This window comes from Arctopsyche grandis, chromosome 1 (assembly GCF_051622035.1).
Source record: "Arctopsyche grandis isolate Sample6627 chromosome 1, ASM5162203v2, whole genome shotgun sequence".
In the NCBI taxonomy this organism is placed as follows: domain Eukaryota; kingdom Metazoa; phylum Arthropoda; class Insecta; order Trichoptera; family Hydropsychidae; genus Arctopsyche; species Arctopsyche grandis.
Genome location: NC_135355.1, coordinates 24,162,225 through 24,189,626, shown reverse-complemented (window position 1 = coordinate 24,189,626; position 27,402 = coordinate 24,162,225). Strand labels below are relative to the sequence as shown.

The following is a 27,402-nucleotide window of genomic DNA, read 5'->3' as shown; positions in this document are numbered from 1 at the left end:
CCTTTATTAGTCGAAAACAAAAATGTATAATAGTGTACTGGACACTTCCTAAGCTTATCAGATAAACTAATTTTATCGCATTTTTGTTTTAAGATAAATATTTATATACATTCTACTGATTAAAGCAGTTTCAACATATTTATGTAACTATTTATCGATTATTATTTGACTGTTATGATGAATTTATGTGTACTCACACTATTAAATTGTAAATAGGAATTCATAAATGACATATTTACAATATATGCCATTTCTCTGTAAGTATGAGTGACCAGTAAACATCTCATACGTTTTGTTTTCATTAGTGTATCACACAAGTTTTTGTACTCAAGTATATGTATGTATATTTTTAGTAACTCAGTGCGTTCAAGTAAAATAAAATTGAGAAATTTAAATAAAGACAACACAATTTTTTCAATATTCTTATTTAATATTTTATAAATGTTCTTAAAGATACTAGGCACATTTGAATTAGGTACACTTATAAAATAATGGCACAAAACCATCCCACAGCGAAGAATTAAAAATCTGGTTCGTAATACTTATTAATAAAATCTGAAAATATGCAAATGCTCCAAATTCAATTAATGGGGCCGTCCATACCAACGATATTATTTGCAATATTTTCCATATCCAGTTCCCATATTGCAAGCTGTTGTTGCTATTTATGAACTGGTTATAGAAAATATCGTAAGTCATATCGTTGGTGTGAACGCAGCCAATCAGAGCAGTTACAGTATACTTTAATAAAAAGATTATTGCACGCCAAATGATCCAAATACTTAGTGGTCTATCAAAATTAATTCGATCCAAATGAAATATAAATTGGAATTTGGATCACTGGCAAGGAACGAATCAATTCATTATAAAAATTATGATTTTTATTTACATATTGTATATATATAATATAATAGTCTAATGGAAACTAGATTTGTAACTGGAAGTATATTTTTAACATATTATCATTTTTAACATATTTAGCACATTCTTAATATGCAATATACATATATGAATATAAATATTTATGTATAACATACATATATGTATGTACGTATGTATATATTAAAATATGAAATAAACCATAAATGCATCATATTTTTTTAAATTATTTATAAAATACATATTATAATTAAAAACAGATTATCTTTTGTCATATTGAATAATCAAATATTTTAAGAGTTGGGACATAAATAAAATGATTGGAATCAAAATATTTAAATATAACAAGACAATATCAAAATTAAGTATCATCGAGCACCAGTAAAATGTTTATATTGTATACAAAATTAATAATGGATCTGTAAAAGCAAAATTCTGTGTAAAAATAAAAACAAACTTCACCAATTCAACGAAGAAACATAATAATACTGTCTGATTAAGTAACAATATAATTTAAAGAATATTTAATACTTTTCGAATACATAATACATAAATAATTGTCAAATTATGCATTAGTTTAACAAATCTTACAGAATGAAAAAAATAGAGATGTCGACTAATCATTATTGTACATGAAATGTAGGCAATGACTGAAAAAAAATCAACACTTTAATATTTCATTATGCTATAAGAGTGGTATTATCACAAGTATTTTTAAAATTATTGTAGTATAACAGAAACATACAAAATCTTGTTTTCTTAAAAATTTTAAGTTATCCAAAAGAAAAATTGCAAAATTTAATATAATACATTTAAAGTCAACAAAAAATTATCACAGCTGTACATGTTTTTTTTAAACTTCACAAGCATAAACAGTAACTATGCATATACAGCATTCGGATGATACGTTATCGTATTATGGGCGTGAGAAAATGGTGACGCTGATCCAGAAGACGGCGTTAGTTGAAGTGGACGTGCTTTTCCTCCCAGCATACATCTAGTTGTTTCTCCTACTTCGACTTCCACCATCAAATCAGAACCTTTCAGTCTATAATATGAACCGAGCATTCAAATAAAAGTATAAATTATATAAATTGTGATCGAAATTTTAGTTGAATAAAAAGAACTTACGCGCTGAAACGGTTTGACAATATGCCGATAAGTTCTCCTATTAGATCTTGACCAGGAGACGGTGGAATCAATGCAATGACCAAATCGTTTTTCGCAGCTGGTATACCTAATACAACTAATTGAACATTACTGCTCATTACTCGTATAACTCCCAACTGAAACAAATGATATAGTTATAAAAACACAAAAATCTATAATATCCATTATACATATACATACATATATTAAGTAAAATAAATATACCTCAGATATGTGTAAAGGTTTCTTCATGGGTTTGAATGTACGAGAATCAAGCTTAAGAATTGAAGTTTCAGTGACAAGTAAACATCGTTCGGAAACTTTGTTAAATCGATTTACTTTGTGCATACGACAAGCGAATAGAGGCCTTCCTGTGGATCTAAGAGTGCTCAACGACTTTGTATATGTGGTGAGGCCTGGATTGTACTGAGGTTGTGATAAATAGTCTCCTAGCCAATTTCGAGATGCACCCCAATCAGATCGTCTGCCTTTCAAGCAGCCGGCTGCTGATATTTTCATCCTAAAATATGAACAAAAAATATATCAAGATCTAAAACTTGTGAGATGATTTATAATACTAATTGAAATAAACTCTATTTACTTGAGTTGGGGCCATTGATCTTTTGGAATGGGTTTGAGGACTAGATAAGCACGCCAACGCCTGTATGCAGCTTGTAATATGTGAACAGGTACACCTCTAGGTGCCGGAGGCCAATTGTTTGGTGCAAGTGCACCTTTGCGGCGTTGTGCGATGCGTCTCTGCAGTTCTTCCACATATTGAAGTCCTTTGTAATTTCTGAAAGAATAATGATTATCATATTTAACATACATATGTATATAAATAGCAATTATAATTGTCATCATAAAATCGAATAATAGTACCTCCAAGCTCTCAAAATAACGAGAGCTGCTTTCATTTTACGATATCGCATTCGTGCCAGTGTACCGCGCCATAATTTTTGCAAGAGTATCACAATGCTCGGTAACAGTTCGGCTCTGGCAGCTTCCAACATGTGTAGCGTTCGGGCACTCCTATAAACGATAATAATAATAAAAATATATGATGAAAGATTATATCGTTTGATAGAAGCAAAAGGTAAAAATATACCTGATGAATAGTTTAGTATGTCCGAATTGGACGTCTGTAACGTTACGATCACGGAGAAGTACTTGTACGCCATCTTTGTCACTCCCTTGTCGATAATTAGGCCAAGTAAATTGTGAAAGCATTTTATAACGTTTGAGAAAACGATCATAGCGTTGCCGGTTAGCAAAACCAGCACGACGTACCCGAACATTTTCCACCAATCCTAAATAAGCTACTTGATGAGTTACCTGAGACAAAATAAAATAATTCAAATAAATTTCCATTATACTGACGTTAAAATAGAAAAAAAAAATGATTTCCTACGAACCAAATTTCTATCCCAGTTATGTGGACTCTGATGTGGATTGGGTTTGATGCAACGAACATAAAATGGTTCTTTGGTTTGCAAGCCTTGCACAAGAGTTGACATAGATCCACGGAAAAGAGAAGCAGCTGATGGTGGCCTCTTTGACGTCTATAAAAAATTAAAATATAAAAAAAATGCAATGCTGTTTGATAACATCAAATGTGCATTTAAATTTAAAGCACCTGTTGAATATGAGTAGCTCCTTCGGGCCACATATCCTTAAGACTGCTATTAGTCGAAGAATGAAGAAGTCTTTTCAAATCTTGCCACAAAGAATCTTTATTTTTATCCATAAATCCAGTTATACAGTATGTCACATCTCCAGCATAATGCCTGTAATGAACAGAGCATAAATTAAATATACAAATACAAATTGATGTATTGATTAATTTTAAGGCTTTTACGTTATTCTAAAATCTTCACGGTGGCGTAAAGCCTTGTCGGTGGGTAGTAATTGTCTGGAAGTGTAATGAGCATGGTTTCCTAATCTTGAATCCAAAGCTTCCAATAAAACTGTATCAGTTATCTGTGAAATACATTGAATAGCAAAGTTAATATCTGTTTTTAAAATTGAATACATTTGGAATTTATGTATGTAAAATATTATATAATATAAAAATAATTTAGACATTGCCTGTTTTGGATTGAGACATGCTTCATCCATAATAGATATTATTCCTTTATGAGGAGCATCAACAAGTTCACAAATAATTCTATTATTAAAATATTGAATGGGAGTCCAATGAATTCCTTCACGTAAATATTCCTCTTGTTCCTGCTTCAAAACAAGTTCTGAAATATTGTAAAACATGAATTTGATGAAATTATTCAAAACATGAGTGTATTCAAAGTAAAAACGAATAAAACCTATGAAAAGTTGTTGAAGTTTTTCATTGCAATAGTTAATGCAAAACTGTTCAAAGCTATTGATATCAAATATTTCAAATCCATAAATATCCAAAACGCCAATGAGAGTATTTTTTTGCGTGGTCTTCGGAGCTTCTATAGCCGCATTTATTCTAGTCACAATCCATGTGAAGAGTCTATCATAGACAGCTTTGATTAATGCGTCTCTGGTGTATTCTGAATCGCGCAAAGTGTGTTCTTTACTAACTAATTCACCGCCAGCAGATAGAACTCTTCCTACCATAGCCCCTTTCAGAGAAGCTTCGGTGACACCAAAAGCACGACAACAAGCTCCCATCGGTCCACCTAGAGCGATTTCTGACCCATCAGTAGCGTTTGAAAACGTCAACTCACCCTAGCACAAGTAAAATATAAAATTACGTACAATTAAATTTGCGTTTCAATACTGACAAAATGATCAATAGATACCAATAAAATAACTCCTGCTACGATGCCCCACACATCCTTCAATTGGGCTTCACTAAATCCGAGTGCTGTAAATGCACTGTTTGTCATTGAAAAGGATTTATTGTCTAATGACGTTGGCTTATTTGGTCCAGTAATTTTATAATAATTGTTGCGTGCAAGACCCCAACTCTTGAATTGAGCATCAGAAGCACCTCCCAAAAGCTGAAATAATAAATATGATGTTAGAAATAAATAACAAAATATCAAATAAATACATATTTTTATTAGTTCCAATGAATATGCACAGTGAGAAGAGTACCTGATAAAAAGAGTGAAAGTTTCTTTCTCCTGATTGTTGTGAAATGACTCTTGATTTTTCCAGCAGGTAATTGCTGATATGGCCACCTACCGGATCACCCTTATAATCAAAGTTGATGTCCATATACTTGCCAAAGCGCGAAGAATTATCGTTCCTGTTGGTTTTTGCATTGCCGAATGTTTCCAATATGGCATTCGATTGTATGAGAACAGTTTTCACTCTAAAACAAATTGTTAAATTAAGATCATTCAAACTCAAAGTAATGATTGCTGAGATATAGACGGCGAGACCAACCTTTCGATGTAATCTCTGTGTATTTGGGTAGTATTAGCGGCAATATATTTCATAATCAACTTGGACGCTTCGGTCTTGCCAGCTCCAGACTCACCACTGATAAGCACGCACGTGTCTTTACCCTAAAAAACAAAATAAATAAATAAATAAAGAAAATAAATATTTTAACGTAAAAAAAATACAATAAAAATACTTGTTGTCGAAGTATTCTTTGACAAGCATCGGCGACGGCGAATACGTGCGGAGAAACTTCGAACATCTCCCGCCCTTTATACTGATTGATGATATTCTGTCCATATATGTCTAAGTTTTTGTATGGATTTACAGAAACAAGTACTTCTCCTATGTATGTGTAGATGCGGTTGTTTTGAAACCTGTAATAAAAATATATACTTGAAAAAGCAGTCTTATTTACATCAATACATAACATAATACAACATTCTCAGAGCATAATTGTGATTTTTGAACTTTGTATTACCAAAGAGACTTTTAAAAAGTTACCAGTGTTTGATAGAATATGAATTGTATTAAACTTTTGAATGCTGACCAATGCCGATCGGCGTTTTGCCAACCAGTCCATGGGCCTGAAAAACGCCAATAGGCATTGTATTTTTAGCATGCACAAAGTAAAAAAGAATACTACCTGCTAAGTCTTTCTAGGTAGCATTGAACATGGTTCGTGTAATCCGTGTCATTCATTTGTCAACGTTTATAAATACTGGTTGACATCGAAATTTCTGAATTTATAACCAAAGCAGAATTTCCCAATGGAAATCCCTAGCTGCTGATTATTTTAGTTTGTGGCTTGGCATTTAGATTGTGATTGAAAATACATTCATTAATAGACTTCTTTTGCTTATTTTATACTAGCTGTATTACCCGGCTTCGCTCGGTATTTGTAAAATAAACCGCTTAAGCATGACTAATCTAATAGTAAACATTTCATTAAATTTATTTGAATAGTTTTATTTTATATAAGTTTATTTGAATACTCATTTGTTTTTTTTTATTAAATTGACTGTTACGGACAAACAAACTTATATAATAGTAAGTCTCTTATCAAAAATTATATGTACGCCACTGGCGTCTGCACTCCCCCTGAACCCTTGCCGTCTAGGGCTACGCCCCCTGAGCATTTGCCGTCTAGGGCTTCGCCCTCTTCGCCCCCCTGAGCATTTGCCGTCTGGGGATTTGCCCTCTGCGCCCCCTGAGCATTCGCCCTCTGCGCCCCCTGAGCATTTTCCGTGTAGGGCTTCGCCCTCTGCGCCCCCTGAGCATTTGCCATCTAGGGCTACGCCCCCAGCGCGAAGGCGAATCAGCGCCTAATCGAATCGGCGCCTATGAATCGAAAAAAAATAATCGAATCGACGTCACGAATCTACGAACGAACCAAGGATACATATGTACATATGTATATACAAAATCTCTTTCCGAATTATATATTAGATTGTTGCAAGATATAATAAAGAGTCTAAAAACACGGCTTTACAAAACTCGAAATCCTCGGCGGTAGTTATCTAGGGTTTGTTTGGATTAGCTACAAGTTTTATGCATGCTTTATATTATATTTCAAAATAATTCTAGTTGGAAATGTTGGCGAAATTTTCAGCATGACGGACGGGCTTTCAATAGAAAAGACGTCAGCATTCAAAGGGTTAATAACTCATCACCATTGAGCTTTGAGGATACAAAATTTTCATCGATTTTACATATGTATATCTACGAGAAAAGTGACATTTTAAATTAACGTGTTTATGCAAATAGTTAAATAACGTGCAAGTTAGAGGGAGTGCATGCACCGCGCAAACGATTAAAAAGACTGAATAAAAAAGAAAGCATGTCACGGCAGACGACCGTCTGCATAATTCAATTGTTGTAATTTGATGTAACATGGCACGAAGCGGGTAGTGAGCATCATGCAAAGTAGCAGGATCAACTTAATGGTGCTATTACGATAGACAAATGGGAACCGGTTGAAGCGAATTCAAAAAAGGACACTGGTAATTTGCGATGCCATACGGATGGCGACATTTACCTTGTGACACAATAATCACAAGATTCATTTGAAAAGTAACAAGGTGCAAAATAAAATTATTTGTACAGTATATGTATGTACATATATACAAAATGATAAAGTGTATCTTTACAATCAATTTCGATTAAAGGTATACACATACACGCCATAAAAAAATTATCAGCAGTTAGTTTTATATAAAAAATATTATTACTAGGGCTTGCTATTTGTTTTATAAATACTTTTTTTCCATTGAAATTTATTACACATTAAAATTTGTGGAATCAAAATCTAGCTGTCTGAAAAAAACCAATAATTATTCGATATAACGACAGCTTATCTTACACATACTCAGCACCGGTCTCCGTGACGAGCCAGAATGTTAAATTACAGAAAACGCAAATATCGGAAGGCAAAGATGGAAAATCGAAAGATCAAAAAAAAGGGTGCATGGTAAACGGTACATACTCACTTAATTTGCGCGAGCAGGATACAACAGGAACAGGCTTTTCCTCCCGTATCAATGTGCGCGCGCAGAATACGGGAGGAAAAGCCTGTTCCTCTTGTACCTGTTGTACCATGCTCGCGCAAATTAAGTGAGTATTACCATGCACCTTTTTTTTTTTTTGATCTTTCGACTTAAGATCTTTCGATTTTCGATCTTTGCCTTCCGATATTTGAGTTTTCTGTAATTTAACATTCTGGCTCGTCACGTAGACCCACTCAGCACATATGAATATTTTTTAGCAATGTAAAAGGAAATATGGGTTACATCTCATTTTGATTAACTACTGCAAGGTGTAGACAGGTCCAGCCCGAGGGGCGGGCGGTATTTATTTATTTACAATTTCACCATAGCGACATTACAGATCAGCTCCAAGTCGTCACTATGGCTACACAAAAAGAAAAAAATATACAATATGAAAAAAAATGAAATAACCATAATTAAAAACAAATATAATAATCAATGGATGCTGTATTTACTGTGTAAAAAAAAGTTTTTTAAAAACATACCTCTTCTATAATTTGTATATAAAATTATTATTTTGAATAAAAATAATAATTTTATTTTACTACCGCCATCTATGTTTAAACCTAATAAACAAACGATGGATAAACGTCAACGACTATCTCGCCGGTCAGATATCAAACGCGTCTTACACGATATTTTTGCACCATTATAATGGCGGAGGATCCATTTACTTATATTGATGACCAAAATGAGCAATATGGCAAAGTATGAAAACGATCGGATAAGAGGCAAACTTTTTCCTGAATTGTAATCGTAAGTGAAACGTATGAGGTATGTAAAAATAGAACATGCTTCGATCCCAAACTAAACAATCCCTCAACCAGATCAGTATATTTTAGATTTAACAATTCCAAAGCAATAGCAATCCGGTTGAGGAGCTTGATGCCCCTGGCGACAGGCGACAAAACCATCAAACTGGTACGTACCTCAGGTGAGGAGAATAAATAGCGGTATCTAATATATCTGAGTTTGCTGGGAACACTTAAGTTAATTCAGCAAGAATTTGAAGATTGCACACCAATACAATCAGTAGTTAATAAAAATGGTATGGAAAATCGCCCGGGGCGCTAGTTCTGAAGAGGGATTATTAAGCAAAATTTAAAAATGAATTGAAAAAAATGTTGTGTATTGTTATTTTATGGCGGCATCCTCAACCGCCGATCTCTAATCATGAGAGATTGACTGAGAAGGCATTCATTTGAATGTACGTATGTACATACATTGGTGCAATTTCGCAAAGTTACCTTCATTACAAAAACATTTAATAGTTTAACATCCAAATCAAAGAATCAATAACATAAATGTATCTTCTATTTATAGCCCACACCATTTCATCACCATTGAGATATTTTTTTTATTGCAATTTACAGTTTGTATAGCCTGTATTCCTATTAATTAATTATTGGCAAACTTGTTTAAAGAACCCAATTAATATCCAGTTCAAAACTAATCAGGAATGTTTCATTTGCAAAAGGGCAGATTTGAATAATTAATCCGAAGAAACAAACTGGATAAAATTAATAAGATTAAATGTGTGGACTATTCCAATCATCCAACGTGGGTATATAATTTAATCAGCTACCATAATTAGAGCCATATGTGACCTCTAATCCAAATCATATTGACAGTCCACTCAAGAAACTGAGGATGTGGTTAAAAATACCCATTGATACGTTATCAAATGCGCAAAGGAATACACAATGTTAACTTGAAGAAAATATGTACATGATGTGTTTATGAAGACGTTGAGTTGCATTTCTCAGAATAGATGCTAAACGTGACATGAGATCACCCCTCTTCTTCAACGCCACACTCCATTCAAATTAAGAAATTGTTATTTAGGAATGTGAATATAAATACTGAGCGTTTTGTAATGTTCAAGAAGAACATATTCCGATCTTAAAACAGAACATATAAAGAATTCTATGCTTTAAATAGAATACGTATAGAAGTACAAATATGAATCACTTTTTTTGGAAGTTCATTAATATTGACTAATTTTAAACGCATAAATAGTTTTATGCAAATATTACTATAAATTTATGTAGTATTATTTTTTACAAATAAAACAGGAAAGACTGAAATGCTAACTTGTCAACTTGCGTAGGTTCTATGATATAAATGACGCATAGATAAGTAGGCACATACATACATATATTACGCACGTGACCTATTTTCATTATTTTTCCTGACATTTTGCATTCGAAAGAGCCCGTTGAGGATATTGATTGTTCCACATTTTTAATTTTGCACTCAAAGTTCGAAAGTGCCACTGGAAAAATTCCAAGTTTTTAAACATAGAATTTAACTTACCTCAAGGTTTTATTTTTATTGGCACAGCACGTACCGGCAATTGCACATAACCAGCAGTACGAAAAGTATTCTTTGGTAAATTTTGTATGGTCATATTCATATCTTACGTGGCGAAGACGTAGCCGACAAAAACTATTCATACTATACAGCAGAACATGTCACCGTGCCGTAGGGCTGCCATGGTTTTCGAGATGCCGACCGGGATAAATGGTAAAATTGAAATCCTGAGCCATTGAAGACCTTAAACAACTTTTGATTATTTAAAGTTTGCTCAAAGTTAATTGCCAACTGAATTGGCGGTTACTAAATTTAATCAATAAATAAAATAACTTCTAAATGGCCAGTTTTTTACTAAGTTTTCGTTAAAAAGTGGGAATGACATTTTTGTATTTATTATTTCACTTGAAAATTCGGGAATTTGTGGCCTCTAGATTTTGAATTCCAGGACCGTTGCTCCCTTTGCACGGCTCTGTGTACACGATTAAGTACTTGTATTTTAAATGAAAGGTCACACGGTAAAATGACCAAAAACCAAGCGCAGAGACGATGTTAACTTTGGCGACTTGCATTCGACTTGCAATTCGCACTTTTCCTTGAACCCTTGCAGTCCTTTCACTTTTTATTCTCAGATTTACTTCTTTTTACATATCTCCTTTACGTTTCATTCTTTGATGGGTACAGGGGACACGGGGATCTATCTATAAACCGGGACATGTCCCGGTCTACCTGGACGTATAGCAAGCCCTACCGGTTTTCTTTCGCCACTGTGGAAATATTCACGTATAACATGACGCCATAGTAGCGAGTGCACGCGTACTAACGAAAGTGCGCATGCGCATATGAATATTTTCAGAAACATCATATTGTCATAATATTGACTTAACGATACAACGCAAGCAATATTGCAACCTATCGTCGCGCTCTGTAATGTATACGTAAGCCAATATTACCTTACACTCAGCCAAAACAAGTATGAACGTGCGCTGGTGTATAGTATGAATAGAGACTGTAGTTTACGTTTGCTTCTGAGCTGTGTTGTCGCCGTGAACTGCTGAATAGTATGAATAGACCTTAAATAAAAAAAAGAACTTTCTTTTGAAAGATAACTAAATTAATGTACACCGACATAAATTAAATTCACGTCTGTCGAATTATAATCCAACACAAATTGTCAAAATAAGAATGGAGACCTCAATTTTAGGCCGCTCGTGAAGAACAGCTATGTCAATCTTCATCAATGCAATACATACGACGCATTAACGCGTTTGTTTTACGAAATGCATTTAACCGAGATATGTGAAATGCACTAATTAGAATGAATTTTTACGAGCAGACAGACAGACAGTCAACCTTTTTGAATGAAAGTATGAGCAATAGAATGATTAACAATTTAAATATTCACATTAGATTATCTGAATATAATAAAATCAGCACAGTACTAATAAAGTGGAGGAAAAGTACGCACAATGAAAATGTCGCATCATCATGTCTAAAGCTTCAAACGCACAAATAATAATAAAAAGAAAAAAAAAACAAAAGAGAGAGTGGACGCAATCAGGGTGCGACGACAAACATTAATTAGTCACAATTTAATAAATAATATTTTGGAACAACGATGGATCGAGGTTAATGCACTAGAAAATGCAAATTTTACTCCGAAAGCTCATCAATCTTGGAACGGATAGACGTGTTTTTAATCAATTCCTTCAATTAAAAATGGCAAATATTATGAAAAGTGGAGGGGCATGAAGCGCTGTATGCTTATGACTCGATATGATTTTTTTTAAATGAAAATGGTATTACAAAATGCCCCGAGACACCCAAGCAAACAAAATAATCTATTAGTGAATTAAAAATGTATACGAGAAAGTGTGAAAGCTTGTAATATAATATTTGTGAGATTGTGTGAAAAAAAGTAACTGTTCAATTATGTAACTTATGAAGTTAATTAAGGGTGGCGAGCAGGCGCATCTGATAGCCAGCTGTCATCACGTGGATCTGACAGTCGATTATGATGAAACCTTAATGATTTCGTCAGTGATTAAATTCATCAAGCGTTATTTTGGAGACATTTGCTTACTTTAATTCGACTTAACTCAGTGTGTCAGTAAAACATGTGGTTCGAAATCGATCTCAGAAATATTGCTACATATGCAGTTAGTGAAACTAATAAAAATCTTGTAAAAAAATATAAGTACATATACGTAGACAAATACAAAAAACTATTATATAATTTACAATTGTAAATAGGTTTTTGAGCTCTTTTTTCTATTATGCTGTACATTAATATTAGAATAATATAATACTAGAATTACTAACAAAAATAAAATTGTAAAATAGAAAAAGATCAGTAGATTAGTAACTATTAAAATATATATAAGATGCATTGTGAACATAATTTAGTAATAATAAAAAGCATTTAAAAATCAAAAACAATTTAATAACGCTTCAACTAGATCGGCATAACTTACATATATGTACATATAAAACAAATCGGTGCCGATAGCAATCTGATACATTTAACTACAGTTGATCAGATCATCATGTTGGTACGTGCAACAGGGGAAGAGAATAAACAACGAGATTTAATGATATATCTTAAGTGGCTGGAGATATTAATAAAAATCAAACTTGATCTTATATTATTCTACACATATGGAAAATCGAACTTCTATAAAATGAACACTGAACTTTCATCGTGTGGTGCTCGTATAATATACATATGTTCATACATCTGAATTTTTAGTCACATATTAGCTTTGTATTGGTGAATGTTTTCATTGTCAATTTTGATCCCACAACAATCACAAACGATTATAAACGATGCATAATTTAACTCAATAGTCTATAATAAAAATGAAGGCCGCAATGACGAAGTGTCACAAATTATTCAAAACTATGAATCACCACTGCCTACATGACACGATTGACCTCGTCAATACGAATATCCCCACGAATAGAAAGATCAGGTGGCGATGGGCGATATATTGTAGATATCGACACAGGCGATGATAGTGTTTCGACTTAACGAGTTTGATAAGGTCTTTTTCTACGGTAACACATTCCTAGCCATCGTCGACGTGTGCACTTAAAAATGAACCATAGAGCTTCGAACCCATTGGTTTTCTAGTCACACGCGGTGTACCGTTCATGTCGTCGACGATGTTTGCACACAGAAAACCCCATAAAAGCGACGAAAACTTTGATATTGTTATGCGTGGGACGAGTCCGCTGACCCAAGAGGTCAAATTTGGATGCACAGACCCAGACTATGTATGTAGAGTTAATTGTTGCTTCTTGTGACATCATTCGGAAGCGTGGTTGTCCTACAATTGTGGTTAATAGGAAAACGATATCTAAAAAGGTTTACCACGCACGACGGTTTTGAATTCCTAGAACACTATCAAATAAATATTATGTTAAAAATGAGTAATAATTATAAATAGAGGGGGGTGGGGTTTTTTTTTTATTATTTATTGAAAAATCAACAGACAACAGGATGTAGATATGTATAAAAAACAAATAGTAAATATATAATATATGTAACATCCGATTCCAATAACAGATTTTTACAAAGATTATAAAAAAAAGAAAAGAATAAAGGCTATAGCATGACAAAATATGTAGAACATTGCATAATTAAACTATAGTATTAAAATATTGGAAAAAGGTTATAAAATATGTAGAATATAAGAAGAAATTGAAATTTACAAATATAAAACAAATGAAAAAGGTAAATACAAAATAAACAAATGAAAAGGAAAAGTATGAAAGCTATAATATGATTGAATAGCACATTACATAACTAAACTAAAGTATAAAAATATTGAAAATATTGGAAAAAGGTTATAAAATAGAATAGGAGAAGAAATGAATCAATCGGTCAAGATTGTCTTGATGTTAGACCTGAATTGATGTAGGGAAATACCAAATAGATCAACCTCATTCAGCTCTCCGTTAAACATACGATAAACGCGCTGCAGATAAGAATATTTTTGGAAATTAGTATTGAAAGGATCAAGTGAAAAGAGTGCAACGTGTCCAGAGTACCGAACTGGGATTCTGAAATTAACCTTATTCAGTAAATCAGAACAATCAAGGAAACCATTTATGAGCTTAAAGAAGAATATAGCATCAGTATGTCGTCGCCTGACAGAAAGATTGTTAAAAGATAGGATTTTTAAAATATCGGAAACAGTAGAATGGGTATAGGTAGGAAAAAGGTAGCGTAAGGATTTAATAAATTTAAGTTGAACTTTCTCAATACAATTAATATGGGATAAATAAAAAGGTGACCAGATAATTGAGGCAAATTCAAGGTGAGACCTTACAAAGGAAAAATAAAGTAATTTAAGTACATAAGGATCATTAAAGGGTTTTGTTGAGCGGAGTAGGAATCCAAGAGATTAAATGTTTGAAAAAATATCGATTCTTTGTGCAACAGGACTGGAAAATTCAAAGACTCCGAATAAAAATGTATATCTTTAGTGGAATAAATGAATGTACCAAACAATTTTTTGAGTAATTTCAATTTTAAAAATAATATATTTAATATGATTATAAATAGACTTATACATTCTACATAGACAAATAAGACAAACAAGTTCCAAATAAAGTGTGATATAAACACTTATGTATGTATGAACATATATCACATTGGTTTTGGCATATTAAGTTATTAAATAAAAAAAATTGAAATAAATGTGTCGTCGGTCATGTGTTCCATCCCCACGCGGTCAAATTTTTTTCAAACACCTTTTAAATATATTTAATTGTTTAATATGAAAAAATGGTAAAAACTGCGGTTAGTATACGGTTGTAACGCGAAATGTGTTGGTGCAAGCGAGATGGAATGTAATCCACCTCACATAATACAGCGGTTGGACTACATGCTGTCTCGCTTGCACCAACACATTTCGCGTTACAACCGTATATACAACGAAAGCATTTAAATTGCATTTACCGCTTGAGTTAGTACGTTTATATAAAAAAAAATATATTTTTGACGTTTAAAATTCGCTAGACAATTAATTATAAGTATTTTAAATCAATGAAATATCACAATCAATAGGAAAAACATCTCACTATTGATTCCAATACTCACTTAGAGCACAGCAATACTAGATTTTGAGTTAAAGACCGCAAAAGCTAAAAAAACTGTAAAAATCGTGCATTTTTTTAAACGCTCATATCTCGTAAACGATCACCAACCAACAAAAATCATTATCATATTCGAATTCAGTGGGTCAAAGTTAGTAAAGATTGGTTAGTCTCCGCTCTGGTAACTAAAAAACGTGATTTTTTTGTTGCTCAGTGTTATCAATCCCTATTCCAGTTCCGATTTCCGATTCCTATTTCAGTTTATATTCCCAATTCCTATTTTAGTTACGGTTCCGATTCCGATTCCCATTCCGGATCCTACGGTATTTCGGTACGACGACAATTTTTGTTTATTATTATTAGTAATTATTAGTTATAATAATAACACAATAATTAGTAATAATAATAAAAAATAACAATTGTCTTTATTACACATATAACTTTATTTCAATGCAAGTATTAATTATTTTTTCGAACCACTCGTTGAAATATAGACGGGCGCAACACTAGTGTATGTATAGGTACCAAACCAGTCGTAAGCAGATAAATATAAAATGCATGCTTGGAATAATAAGATATCGGAAGAGAAATATGTACATGATCGATATGGCAGATTAGAAAGGCGTCCAAAAGAAAACCGAAAAGATGATGAAAATACATATAAACTAAAGAAAATGTATGGATGAAAGTTTATAATTTATACTTTATATTAAGGAAAGACTCAATCATTAACAGTAATCATCCACTATAGCATGCACACGATGGAAATAGATATTTGAGATTTTTTTTCTGTCAACAAATTACCAATGAACACATTTGGTCTGAAGAGTTCAGATGATGGTCAAGGCAAAAGAAATCTAAACTTGTCTCTGATTTTACAAGTGTTCAGTGAATCGAGAGATCGAACTTTCCTATTATGGAACAGTAGGAATGGCTGGAAGTAATGGGAGATCCCATGCAGAAGGTGTGGAGCTAATCTCGTGTGACGCATCCACGCTGACGCAACCCCATGCTGACTCACGAAGACCTAGAAAGCGCGTCACGAGAGACGACATACACACAAACGGAGAACCAGCTGGACTATCGGCCTGTTCATACGACTGTGCCAAGGTGAAGAAAGAAAAAAAAGTCGAGGCAAAACAGAAAACAAAACAAAAAAAAAATGAAAAAAATAAGAGACTCAATGAACTTCTTCCGTCTGTTGGAGAGCGTGTCACTCGGTAGTGGGTGTGGGTATTTTGGGAAACTTCATGAGACGTTCGCGCGTAGCATATTATATATATATATATATATGTAAAATTATAACCATGCTTTCAGGTCGACGTTTTCGTGTTGCTCGACACGTGCGGTTCTGATTTTGGATGGAATTTTGGAAATTTTAAGAAAATGGTTGCAACTTAATCCATTTGTACCAACGGCAACTGCTCAATACAGCGATTGTTTATATGTTGACTCGAAAACTCCATGGTTCAAATTATGGTAGAGATTTTCTGGATGTTCTTTGAGTATACACAGTGGCGTAGCTAGAAATTTTGGGCCCTCATGCAAAAGTTATGCAAGCCCCTCGGTGCGCCCCGGGGGTGAAGGCCCGTCCCCCGTCCCCCGTCCCCACGTCGTCATGGAAATTTTGACTTGTTTACAAAGTTACGAACCAACAATACATATATACAAAATCTCTTTCGAAATTATATATTAGATAATGTAATTCTATTTACATAAATAAAATTCCAAACTACGCTGGTAGGATTTTACAGCTTTGTAGTTTTTCATTGATTTTTGAAATGAATTGGCAAGAAGCAAAAAACACTGATCTCGTTTGAATTTCCAAATGATGTTTAAGTTTTAGCACCTTCGCTCTATTTATGCAATGGTGAATATGCTTAGATTGAACGCTTTGATTATGCTTCTGCCGATATTCCTCACCACATCCAGATTAAAATCAACGATATGCTCTGTTGGGAAATATGTAGATGTAACGAGGAGATATTTTTATTATTTCAAATGAAAAAAAAAGCAATAATTTATTAGTTCAAGAGTAAAAAAGCACCAATTGTTTTCCGATAATAGTCTGCCGTGTGTGCCATTGAGCGGATTAATACAAACATGATAAGGAAAACTTAATACCCAGACTTTTTTTAAATCTATATATGCTATTAATAAACCACGATAATGAAAAACTGAAACGCGATAGCAATCACTGCAAGCAAAACACATTCTTAATTTAAAAGTATATGATTAATTTAAGAAACAATAGAATGAATAATTGAGTGCTCGTAGAGACATGTTATCAGTAGAATGGTACAACGTGTATATTTGCGGTTTCCTGATAGTAAATTACGTACTAAACGGTTAAAATTGAACATGACGAAGGTAATCGCATACCGACATAATACGTACATATTTGTACGATTAGCATTAACAAAAAAGAAGGAATAAAATATAGAAAAGCCTTGTAAAAATATAAAAGTCAACATTTACGAGTAGGTCGAAGCCATAACAAGTGTATTCGATGTATCTATGGATTCATTTTATCGAATTTATGTGCATACATATTCAATTAGTAAAATTTGATATGTACATTAAGCATGCAATGTACAAATTATGCGAAATTCAGAACCACTGATTGGGTCAGGTGAACCTGGAACACTTCTTGGACAACCCACGGACGCGCAAAAGCTGTCAAACGAGTTTTCTCAATGCAATAGAAAACGAAAGTGCATCTGTGCACACGCGTGTGTGGGAAAAATGCATTGTCAATGTCTCCACGCACATTTCGAAACACTAACAAGATATATAATATATCGGATGATTCCAACTTCACCTAAAATTCCCAAAGTCTCACCGGACTCTCACGGTGCTATCTGCAAGGTCACATCAAAGTCAAGCGAATCTTCCATTTTTGATACCTGCTCTAAGCATGGAAGAATAGAATCTTTGAGTAGCATATTCATTTTAAATTTTTTAGTCTAAAAGGTGTCCTAGTTAGTGAAATAAAAATTCACAGAAGTCCTTTGTACATGTGTACGAGTGTGACTTCGTTTAAAGCAGGAGTAGAATTTGATGGAGTTGAAATCTTCTCATGGGTTATTTACTACTTGAAAACTAGGCTTTTCTTTTTCTTACTAGAATTATTTAGAAATCCAATAGAAAGCAGGTATAAAAATTGTAGCTAATCCAAACAAACCCTAGATCACTACCCCAGATAACTACCGCCGAGGATTTCGAGTTTTGTAAAGGTGTGTTTAGACTCTCTATTATATCTTGAGACATATAAAATAGGTGCAATATAAAATAAGTAAAATAAGTCTATAAATGAATGTATTTTTCCAAAACTAGTTCCATCTTCTTCATTGTTGTTAAAATTTAATGCTCACAATAGAAATGCCAAGCCACAATGTAAAATACTCGGCAGTTAGGGATTTCCATCGGGAAATTCTGTTATGGTTATAAATTCAGAAATTCCGGTGTAAACCAGTCTTTATAAACGTTAACAAATGAATGATACGGATTACACGACCCATGTTCAATGCTACCTGGAAAGGCGGGTAGTATTCTTGTTTACTTTGTACATGCTAAAAATATAACGTCTATCGGCGTTTTTCAGGCCCATAGACTTGTTGGCAAAACGCCAATCGGCGTTGGTCAGCATTCAAAGGGTTAATCAAATTCATGTTTGGCACAGTAATCGGAAAGATCAGTCGTTTCTAATTAGCTTATTTACTCCATAATAAGACAAAATAAATTGTAAGTAATACCATTTTAGAATAAAACCGAATACGATTGAATCAACTATGTATAATTACCTGACTGAACTAGAATTTAACGAATGTAATCAAAGATTTCGATGAAAAAAGTCAAGTTGCACGCGTATGTAAGTTCTGGGTCAACGATTTGCTCCCGAGGCACTTCTAACGGTGCATCGATACGTTTCCAAAATAAGGTCGTGACAAGTTGCAGTCAATAATAGTAGGCATCTTAAAATATCGACGGCAAATATAACAATGCAAGACAATTTATAAAATAAATACCTCATAATGAAGTTACAAGCTGAATGGGTTAACGAACTTTTAACCCAAACGAGAAGACACTATGAGGGCAACGAGTAAACCAGCATGTCAGATGAATTCCAACTCAAAACGTTAAGTTTACTCTTAATTGCTTTTGATTCATTACATCCGAAAACATGTGGGTTATTTACAAAGAAAAGGAATGTCCTCACTCACTCGGAGAATCTTACTCAATTCCTATATAAAAAAATAATATACGTATTTTTTTCTCCTCTATTGTAAGTCTCAACTATGTATTATGTATGATTTTAGAGCTTCATTTCCCGGACGCCATAATCGTCGTCATCATCATCATCAAAAGCGCACTTTGAATCGTAATGAGATCAGGCTATACACACGCCTAAACCACTAATGTATGAATATTATAGTAAAAAAGCAACATTTTACCCAATTTGGATATAATAAGAGTTTATATTTATTGAACTCTCCATTGACTTAATGCACAATTATAGCGCAATTAGCTATGCAATTACACAGGTCAGTAGAACATCAGAGGGGTGAATTCTTCGATACAAAAAGTGTCATCTGAGTTCATTATAAGACACTGGAGCTAAGTCAGTGATTTTTTAAAACAAATAAGTATTCAAAAACACCACTACCCTTGCTTTGATAGCTAAATTGTTTATAATTTAAACATTACCAGCCAGCAGTATGGCTCGGTGGTTGTGTTTATGTTTAGCACCGAGAGGTTACCGGGGTCGATCCCGTGCTAATCTTTAACGCTGCTGGTCAGACTTAGATATCTGATATGGTGACTCCAAGATCGCTTCCTATCAGAGTTTGTTGCCAATTTATCTGATTTCATTGTTGAAACGGTTCCTCCATCAAATTGGCAAAAACCATCCTACCCGCTGTCACAAATATCTGAATTTGATTTATGTATGTGCCATATGTAAAAAATTATGTACAAGTCTAAATCCATAGATGTCCATATGGATCGATTCATTAATTGTTAATTTCGTGTTCTTCAGTCTCTCGAAATACACCGATTTATTTAATAAAACATGCTGCAAGGTTTGTAATTAATTTTCTAGGAAGGCGCATTGGGGTTTACCTGTTAGGCCTTCCTGTTATATATATATATATATATATATATATATATATATATATATATATATATATATATATATATATATATATATATATATATATGTAAAATATAATAAAATAAATTAAGTTAGTACGAGTGAAAGACTGTGATAAAGATTGTAAATGTTTATCATTACAAAGGTCAATCAAACAATTTGGAAACCTCTACTTAATGCACGCAGTTGCAGTTCTTAGTTTGTAAACTTCCTACTCAAATTATCAAATACTTTATTTTGAAGAAAATTAAATATTTTAATGTTTGAACAAATTGCAATTGACATATTTCAAACTTTTTCTTTAATTCAAAATGGCAACTATTTTACTTGAAATGATGGGGCATATTTTTGATTGACTTAAAATAAGCAAGCAAAAGGAGATACAGCTAAATAGTAAAGGTCAATTTTTTTAAATAAAAGTTTCAATTGTTATATATGAAAATACACTTCCATAGTTTAATCTAAAAACGTTGAAGGTCTTACAACTCGAACACGTACAAAGTCATCTCACGATGGCGTATTTTATTGCGGGTGAAATTTAGCCTAAAACTAACGTAGAGTTAATAACAAATACCTCGGCACTTTTGGCTAATTGGGATATCACAACATACACTAATTGAATGTCTACAGGGAGTAGATACATATGTACAATATTATGGACAGATAGGTGATAGGTGTGACTGCTTGGTAATAAAAAGGTTCGCCAATCCAAATTTGGGTCACGTACGCGAGTTTGTTTGACTTGGAGACCAATCGGCCAACGATTTTCTCCATTTTCGATCGCAGCTTGTCAAAATTCGACTTCGTAAAAGGTGTTGATATTGATTATTTCCGTTTGTTACATAAAAACGCAGATGATGTGTCATACGCACAATCGCAACCATGAATCACCGCACATAATGAGGTTTTCGTTGATTACGTTGCACTTAAATAATGTCATTAAAATATTAGTATATACCTACGTAACAAAAACGGTTGAAATCGTCACTCGGGTAAAATTAGTCAAATAAGATGACCCGATGATAGTCTGCGGCATCGACGCCTAAACGCGTCATTGTTTACAATACAATAGTGTTGATCATCTGTTGTCAGGATTGGAAATACTGTGTAGATCAGTGTTTCCCAACCTTTTTTATGCCACCGCCACTCCAATGTCTCAAAAATCTCCATGCCCCGTATTCTGTGTAAGGCGCAGACACAGAATCGTACGGCACGGCTTGCCTAGGTAGACTCCAGCTGTGAATGGGTGTGTCATTCATGTGTCGGGATCGTAAGTTACTCCTACATTTCTTCAAATATGGAAAATATATCAACGAAAACTCTGCAGGGGGTGAGTTTTGGCCTGACATAGATAGGGTTTTTTTTACCACTCTGTGTTTGCGTTTATTAATTGATCTATGTATGTTGAGAATTTTCTTGTTCTCAACTTTTCAATAAGTTGTTTTTCTGCATACTTTGCCATATCATGTAGGTTTATTACATTACTAACATTATTATTGCTTAGTGGAATTTTTTGGGACATGTTCATCGACTATTCCCAGAACTTTTTTGAGAAAAACTTATATGTAAATGTAACTATAAATCTTCATTAAATCCTTCCATATAGTATGGTTTTTTCCAGATTTAATTATAAGAGGAGAAATATCACAATTACCTTCATGAGTACGATTTTTACTAGCATTTCGTGCAGAGAATACATTTTATTGATGATGTTCTTTCAAGCTTTGTGTCAAATTATTAAATTGATACAGAGTATACATCCATAGATATACATATGCAGTGGCGGACTGGGACTGAAATCAGTGCATGCCAGGAGTCAAACGGGGCCCACCCAGGGTTAAAAAAAATTTGTCTCCCCCCCCCCATATAACAAAAATTTTTCTTGGGGGGGCAGGCAAACATTGGTCAAATTGAAATTTTATTAAAAAATCTTGTTTATATCGGAATAAAAATGGATACACTTTTTCTTTGCATACGCCTTATTGAGTTATAAATTATGAAAAAAATAAGCTTATTTATGAAAAAATAATTATAAAAAAATATTATTCCAAAAATCTTCACATGGTCAACAAAAATCGACCATCTAACTGAGTCACTAGAAAACTATCAATTAACTTGATTTCTACCGACTGTCTTTTCACTTTATCTATGTACATACATATGTACGTAATAACAATAGATAAAGTTTTGTGATCATGCGAAAATTTGAACTCAGAACCGATCACTGATCACATTTACTGTATTTGTATGTTATTTGTATTTTTTATGTACTAAATTTGATAAAGTTTTGGTCAGAAAGCAATTTTATTAAATAACTAAAACTTTTTTTGGACCGAATTCGTTACACATGAAGTTTAAATTCATCTCATTCGTTGTTTTGTGAGAGAATGGACGTCTGCGAATAAAATAAAAATACGAGAAATAAAATCATTTGTGATTGAACCGATTCGGTAAAATATTAATTTAAACAAAAAATATACGAACTTTTGGAAAAATAAACGTTACACATCTGTTTTTAAGACAAAATAAAGTAAAGGGGACCTTTCGAACGATTCGCTCCATAGGATGAACAATTTCTAAGAATTTTACCCAAGGCATACCACTTAAAAACCAAAATATACTTGTTTCGAAATAATAATTTTTTTTTTTCAAAGCACATAGCAGCGATTATTTTTTTAGTTACCCAAAAGTATGTAACATACATAAGAAATAAACGTAGCATTCATAGATCCATAGTATCTCATTAATCATTAATTCATAATATTTTCTAAATTCACACTACTCCTTAATTTAGGGGGCGAGTGCCCCCCTATGCCCTCCCAAATTACGTCCCTGAAAAAAATGCATAATATTTTCAATTAATGTTAATCGAAAATCGGGATTTTGGGGAGGGGGCCCCTATCCTATATTTCTATATACATGGATGTGTCTAGATTACGAATAGATTTTATATTCGGAAACTGTTTAAAATGTGTATTTAAATCTTACTATATCGTCGAAGCATAATCAAATGTTATTTTGAAAGTATGAAGTAAATTTAAATCGCTGGTTGATGATGAATCTTCCTATCGAAATTGTTTTAAGCAATTCAGTTTATATTATTCATGGAAATTCGTTTATTCCCATTTTTATTTCAGTAGGTAGTTGTTACATAGGTATTGTTATATACATAATATTGAGATTGGAAATGGGCCCACGCAAATGTTGAAACTTACATTTCGAGTTAACCGATCCTTGGGCTGTTAAAGCAGGTATTAGTTGCTTGTGTATATCGTAAGAAATGTATTTTGTTGAAATGCCCAAACTTTAGGTCCCAAAGTCCTATAAATTTTTACAAACGTGAAATAGTTAAAAAGTTAATTAATTTTACTGAGGGCCCATATTTTCTAACAGATAGTGGGGCCCACATGCCATCGGGCATGTTCGCTTGTATGGCCAGTCCGCCACTGTACATATGTACATATATGCAGTTCACACAAATGCTGTTTTTGTGAACGTATGCATTTCAAGCGATCTTTTTTCATAAATTCGTTGGTCAAACATTGTTTGTGCAGTAGATATAATGGTAAATGAACATCATGATTCATGAGTAGTAAGCAAAATAATGATTTGCTCATGTATGTACTTAATGAGTAAATGAGTATCAAGAGGGTGTTACTAAGATTGTGTCGGTTTTTTAGAAAAAAAAACTTATTATTAGCTGATACTTTTAATATACACTTTTAAGTGTGACTTTAAGGAGCTGTGGTAGATTGAGTGAAGTCGATAATATCCAAGAAAAGAAGTTGGGTCACAAGTACACAACAACACAATAGGAACTAAAAGCGTATTGGAGAGGTCATATGGTGTAATATCATCGACCATTGAGAATCAGATGATGTCATTAGAATTACTAGAAAATATATAGAGCTCTGGTTTATTTTATCAGATTTTATTACTATGAAGACATGACGTCATCTATCTGTTCTTGTATCAATCACACCGTCTGCTTAGCCTTAGGCGGAATAACATTATTTCTTAAGTTTCACGAGTAAAATTAGAATCCGATTGATTTGAAATTTTATAATCTCGGCTAGAATCGGAGGTTCGAATAGTGCAGCAATACATATAAACTTGGTAGTTAGTAGCTCAAAATGCGCAATGAGTACTGAATACTTTTAATGTCTTATTACAACACCGTAACAATTGTTTTAAAAGCATTCCATTGTTGTAGGACTCGAATCAGTAGTGTAACTCCATACTTGATGTAAAGTCGATTGTAAAGGAGAGACCATTTTGAATGTAAATGTATACAACATTGAGCACGTTATAAATAATTATGTATAATGCATGTATTTATTTACATACTATCGGAATACTTTCGTAATAATTTTAATAAAAATGATGTGATTGCAATTCGTGTCATATTTGGATTAATATAATATATTATCTTTGCACTAAATGTCACATAGAACAATCTGTATTTATGATGTTCATTACATTAGAATAAGGTATTAAACCCATAAATACATGTACACATGTACGCGATTCCTTTTAATTAGAACAGCTTAGCCGGCTAATAGTAATCGTGAATTTTTCTTCGTTCTACCAAGTTAAACGATTTAGTAAGTATCGGTTCAGATTTGTGTCAAGTCATCATATCATATATAATGGGTCTACCTCACGGGCCCGAATGTGAAACGCCCGAAAACGCAAATATCGGAAGGCAAAGATCGAAAATCGAAAGATCTTAAGTCGAAAGATCAAAAAAAAAAGGGTGCATGGTAAACGGTACATACTCACTTAATTTGCGCGAGCAGGATACAACAGGAACAAGAGACACAGGCTTGTCTTCCCGTATTCTGCGCGCGCACATTAATACGTGAGGAAAAACCTGTTCCTCTTGTTCCTGTTGTATCCTACTCGCGCAAATTAAGTGAGTATGTACCGTTTACCATGCACCCTTTTTTATTTTTCGACTTAAGATCTTTCGATTTTCGATCTTTGCCTTCCGATATTTGCGTTTTCGGGCTCGTGAGGTAGACCCGTACGTCACAGCTAAAACACTGCTAACCAAATGTACGAATACAATAACGAAAAAAAAAAATAATAAAATATATATATATATATATATATATATATATATATATATATATATATATATATATATATATATATATATATATATTTGAAAAAAATTCGACCGCGTGCGGATCGAACATATGACAGACAGATTTCTTTTAATTTTTTTTTAATTAATAACTGAATATGCCGACACCCAAGCGATGATATTTCTAGTTATTATATATATTTTTCAACATGGAATTGAATGTACATAGCCATGTAGGTTTTCATCATTATTTCAAATACGATGCCTACACTTTTTATTTGATAAAGCATGATAAATTACACTTTAGATATTAGATATGTTAGGCAATCAGCAATCGTTTGATATGAAATAATAGATACGATATCTACGATTCAACGGAATAGATATAGGTTGTTCCCAATGAAAGACATTGAGGAAGGTGGATTTAATTAATTGAAATTGATTATTGTCGAAATGTGATCAAGCATGCATAAATTGCAATCGTCGATAACGAGACCATTCGATAATGAACTCATAAGATAAGAACTTGTATAAGACGCGAAAGAATGTAAATTTTTATTGGGGGGCGTTCCCCCCAATAAATTCGTGATCGTCGCATAAATTCAGAATCAAAACAATCAGAAAAAATCACGTAAAATGTTTCGGGACCGTGTCTAAAGCGAACGACGATGTACGAGGATAATTGGTAGTTACCTGGCGAGTTTTTTTATCGTCTGCATACAAAGGTGTTTGCAAAAGTTTTGCAAAGTGCCCGCATTGTTTTCGCGAACGTATCGCAGCTATAAAAATAAAAGAAACCCCGAAATGTAGGGGGTGTGCAGTGGGATGTGTTTTTGGTATTTTGGCGCAAAGTTTGCGAGCCTAAAAGGCCAAAAGCCTAAAAGCCGGTACGCGTCGGTGTTTGAAGTCTGACCTGAGCTGCAAGTTGTCGACGAACAGCTCGGGGGTGAGCTCGTCCACCAGCACGAAGTCAGGCACGCCCACCTCGGGATCGGTGGCCATGTTGCTGCTGCTGCTGCTGCTGCTGCTGCTGCTGCTGCTATTGCTGCTGCCGTGTCGCTCTCGCTGTTCAATACAATACAACGAGACACTCGATACGATACAATGCAATACAACCGCACCGGACACAACCTCAACCGACGGCTCCCGCCGCGCCACTGTCGTTACCACTTCCACAGCCACTGCCACTGCCACTGCAACTGACACGTCGGTACTGCCAACTTAATGGTTAATCACCCCATCCAACTGGGCTAACTATTTTCTTGTGAGTTTTTAATTAAAAGATTATGCAAGGGTACATTATTCGGTGGTCAACATTAGCGAGCACCTTCGTGTCCTCTACTGATAGTTCTCTTGCTGATTGTACACTATTAACTGATTGCGATACATTGATTTATAGTCAACTGGTGTTTATGTATGACTTTAATCGGCGAACCCATTTCGGGACAATGTATTGTCGTATGCTACATTTACCTGAGGCCCAATATTGGCTTGGCTTAGTGGAATACTTTAACGATTGACCTCGTATAAATGCAACATAACGCACGACCGACGACCAAACTTATCTACCATTGTAAAAATATTGTCAAGATATTAAAAATAATACATATATTTTTTATGTAATAATTTTGAATATTTTTGTTTAGAAAAAAAAATTAATTTAAATCAAGTTACATATTATATTGTTTGTTCAGACCAATTGTATCATGGTCGGCTTTCGTGGCATTACGACCAGAAAGCAGGCTTTTGTTTTGGAGAGGAAGCGGTGGTTGACGCTTGCTTCTCGTATTTCT

At 33.6% G+C, this 27,402-nt stretch overlaps 1 protein-coding gene across 1 annotated transcript; it reads right to left on the bottom strand.

Moving 5' to 3' along the window:
• Positions 1 to 415: 415 nt before the first annotated feature.
• On the bottom strand, positions 416 to 26,762 carry Myo31DF (Unconventional myosin ID). The gene is made up of 16 exons (XM_077436727.1): positions 26,523 to 26,762; positions 5,603 to 5,783; positions 5,410 to 5,531; positions 5,116 to 5,335; positions 4,818 to 5,018; positions 4,350 to 4,743; positions 4,117 to 4,274; positions 3,887 to 4,008; positions 3,665 to 3,815; positions 3,444 to 3,590; positions 3,137 to 3,363; positions 2,911 to 3,060; positions 2,630 to 2,824; positions 2,254 to 2,548; positions 2,011 to 2,165; positions 416 to 1,927 (listed from the first exon to the last, which is right to left on the bottom strand). Exons 1-16 carry the CDS (start codon positions 26,609 to 26,611, stop codon positions 1,759 to 1,761), a joined length of 2,976 nt encoding a protein of 991 aa, XP_077292853.1. The 5' UTR covers positions 26,612 to 26,762; the 3' UTR covers positions 416 to 1,758.
• Positions 26,763 to 27,402: the final 640 nt, after the last annotated feature.

What these genes read in the sequence shown, in the direction of transcription:
- Myo31DF (XM_077436727.1), bottom strand. Translation starts at nt 26,611, where the DNA reads ATGGCCACCGATCCCGAGGTGGGCGTGCCTGACTTCGTGCTGGTGGAC. An exon ending in ACTTTCACTCTTTTTATCAG is followed by an intron (nt 5,019 to 5,115) that starts GTACTCTTCTCA and finishes TTATTATTTCAG; the next exon opens with CTTTTGGGAGGTGCTTCTGA. An exon ending in ATAACTGGGATAGAAATTTG is followed by an intron (nt 3,364 to 3,443) that starts GTTCGTAGGAAA and finishes ATTTTGTCTCAG; the next exon opens with GTAACTCATCAAGTAGCTTA.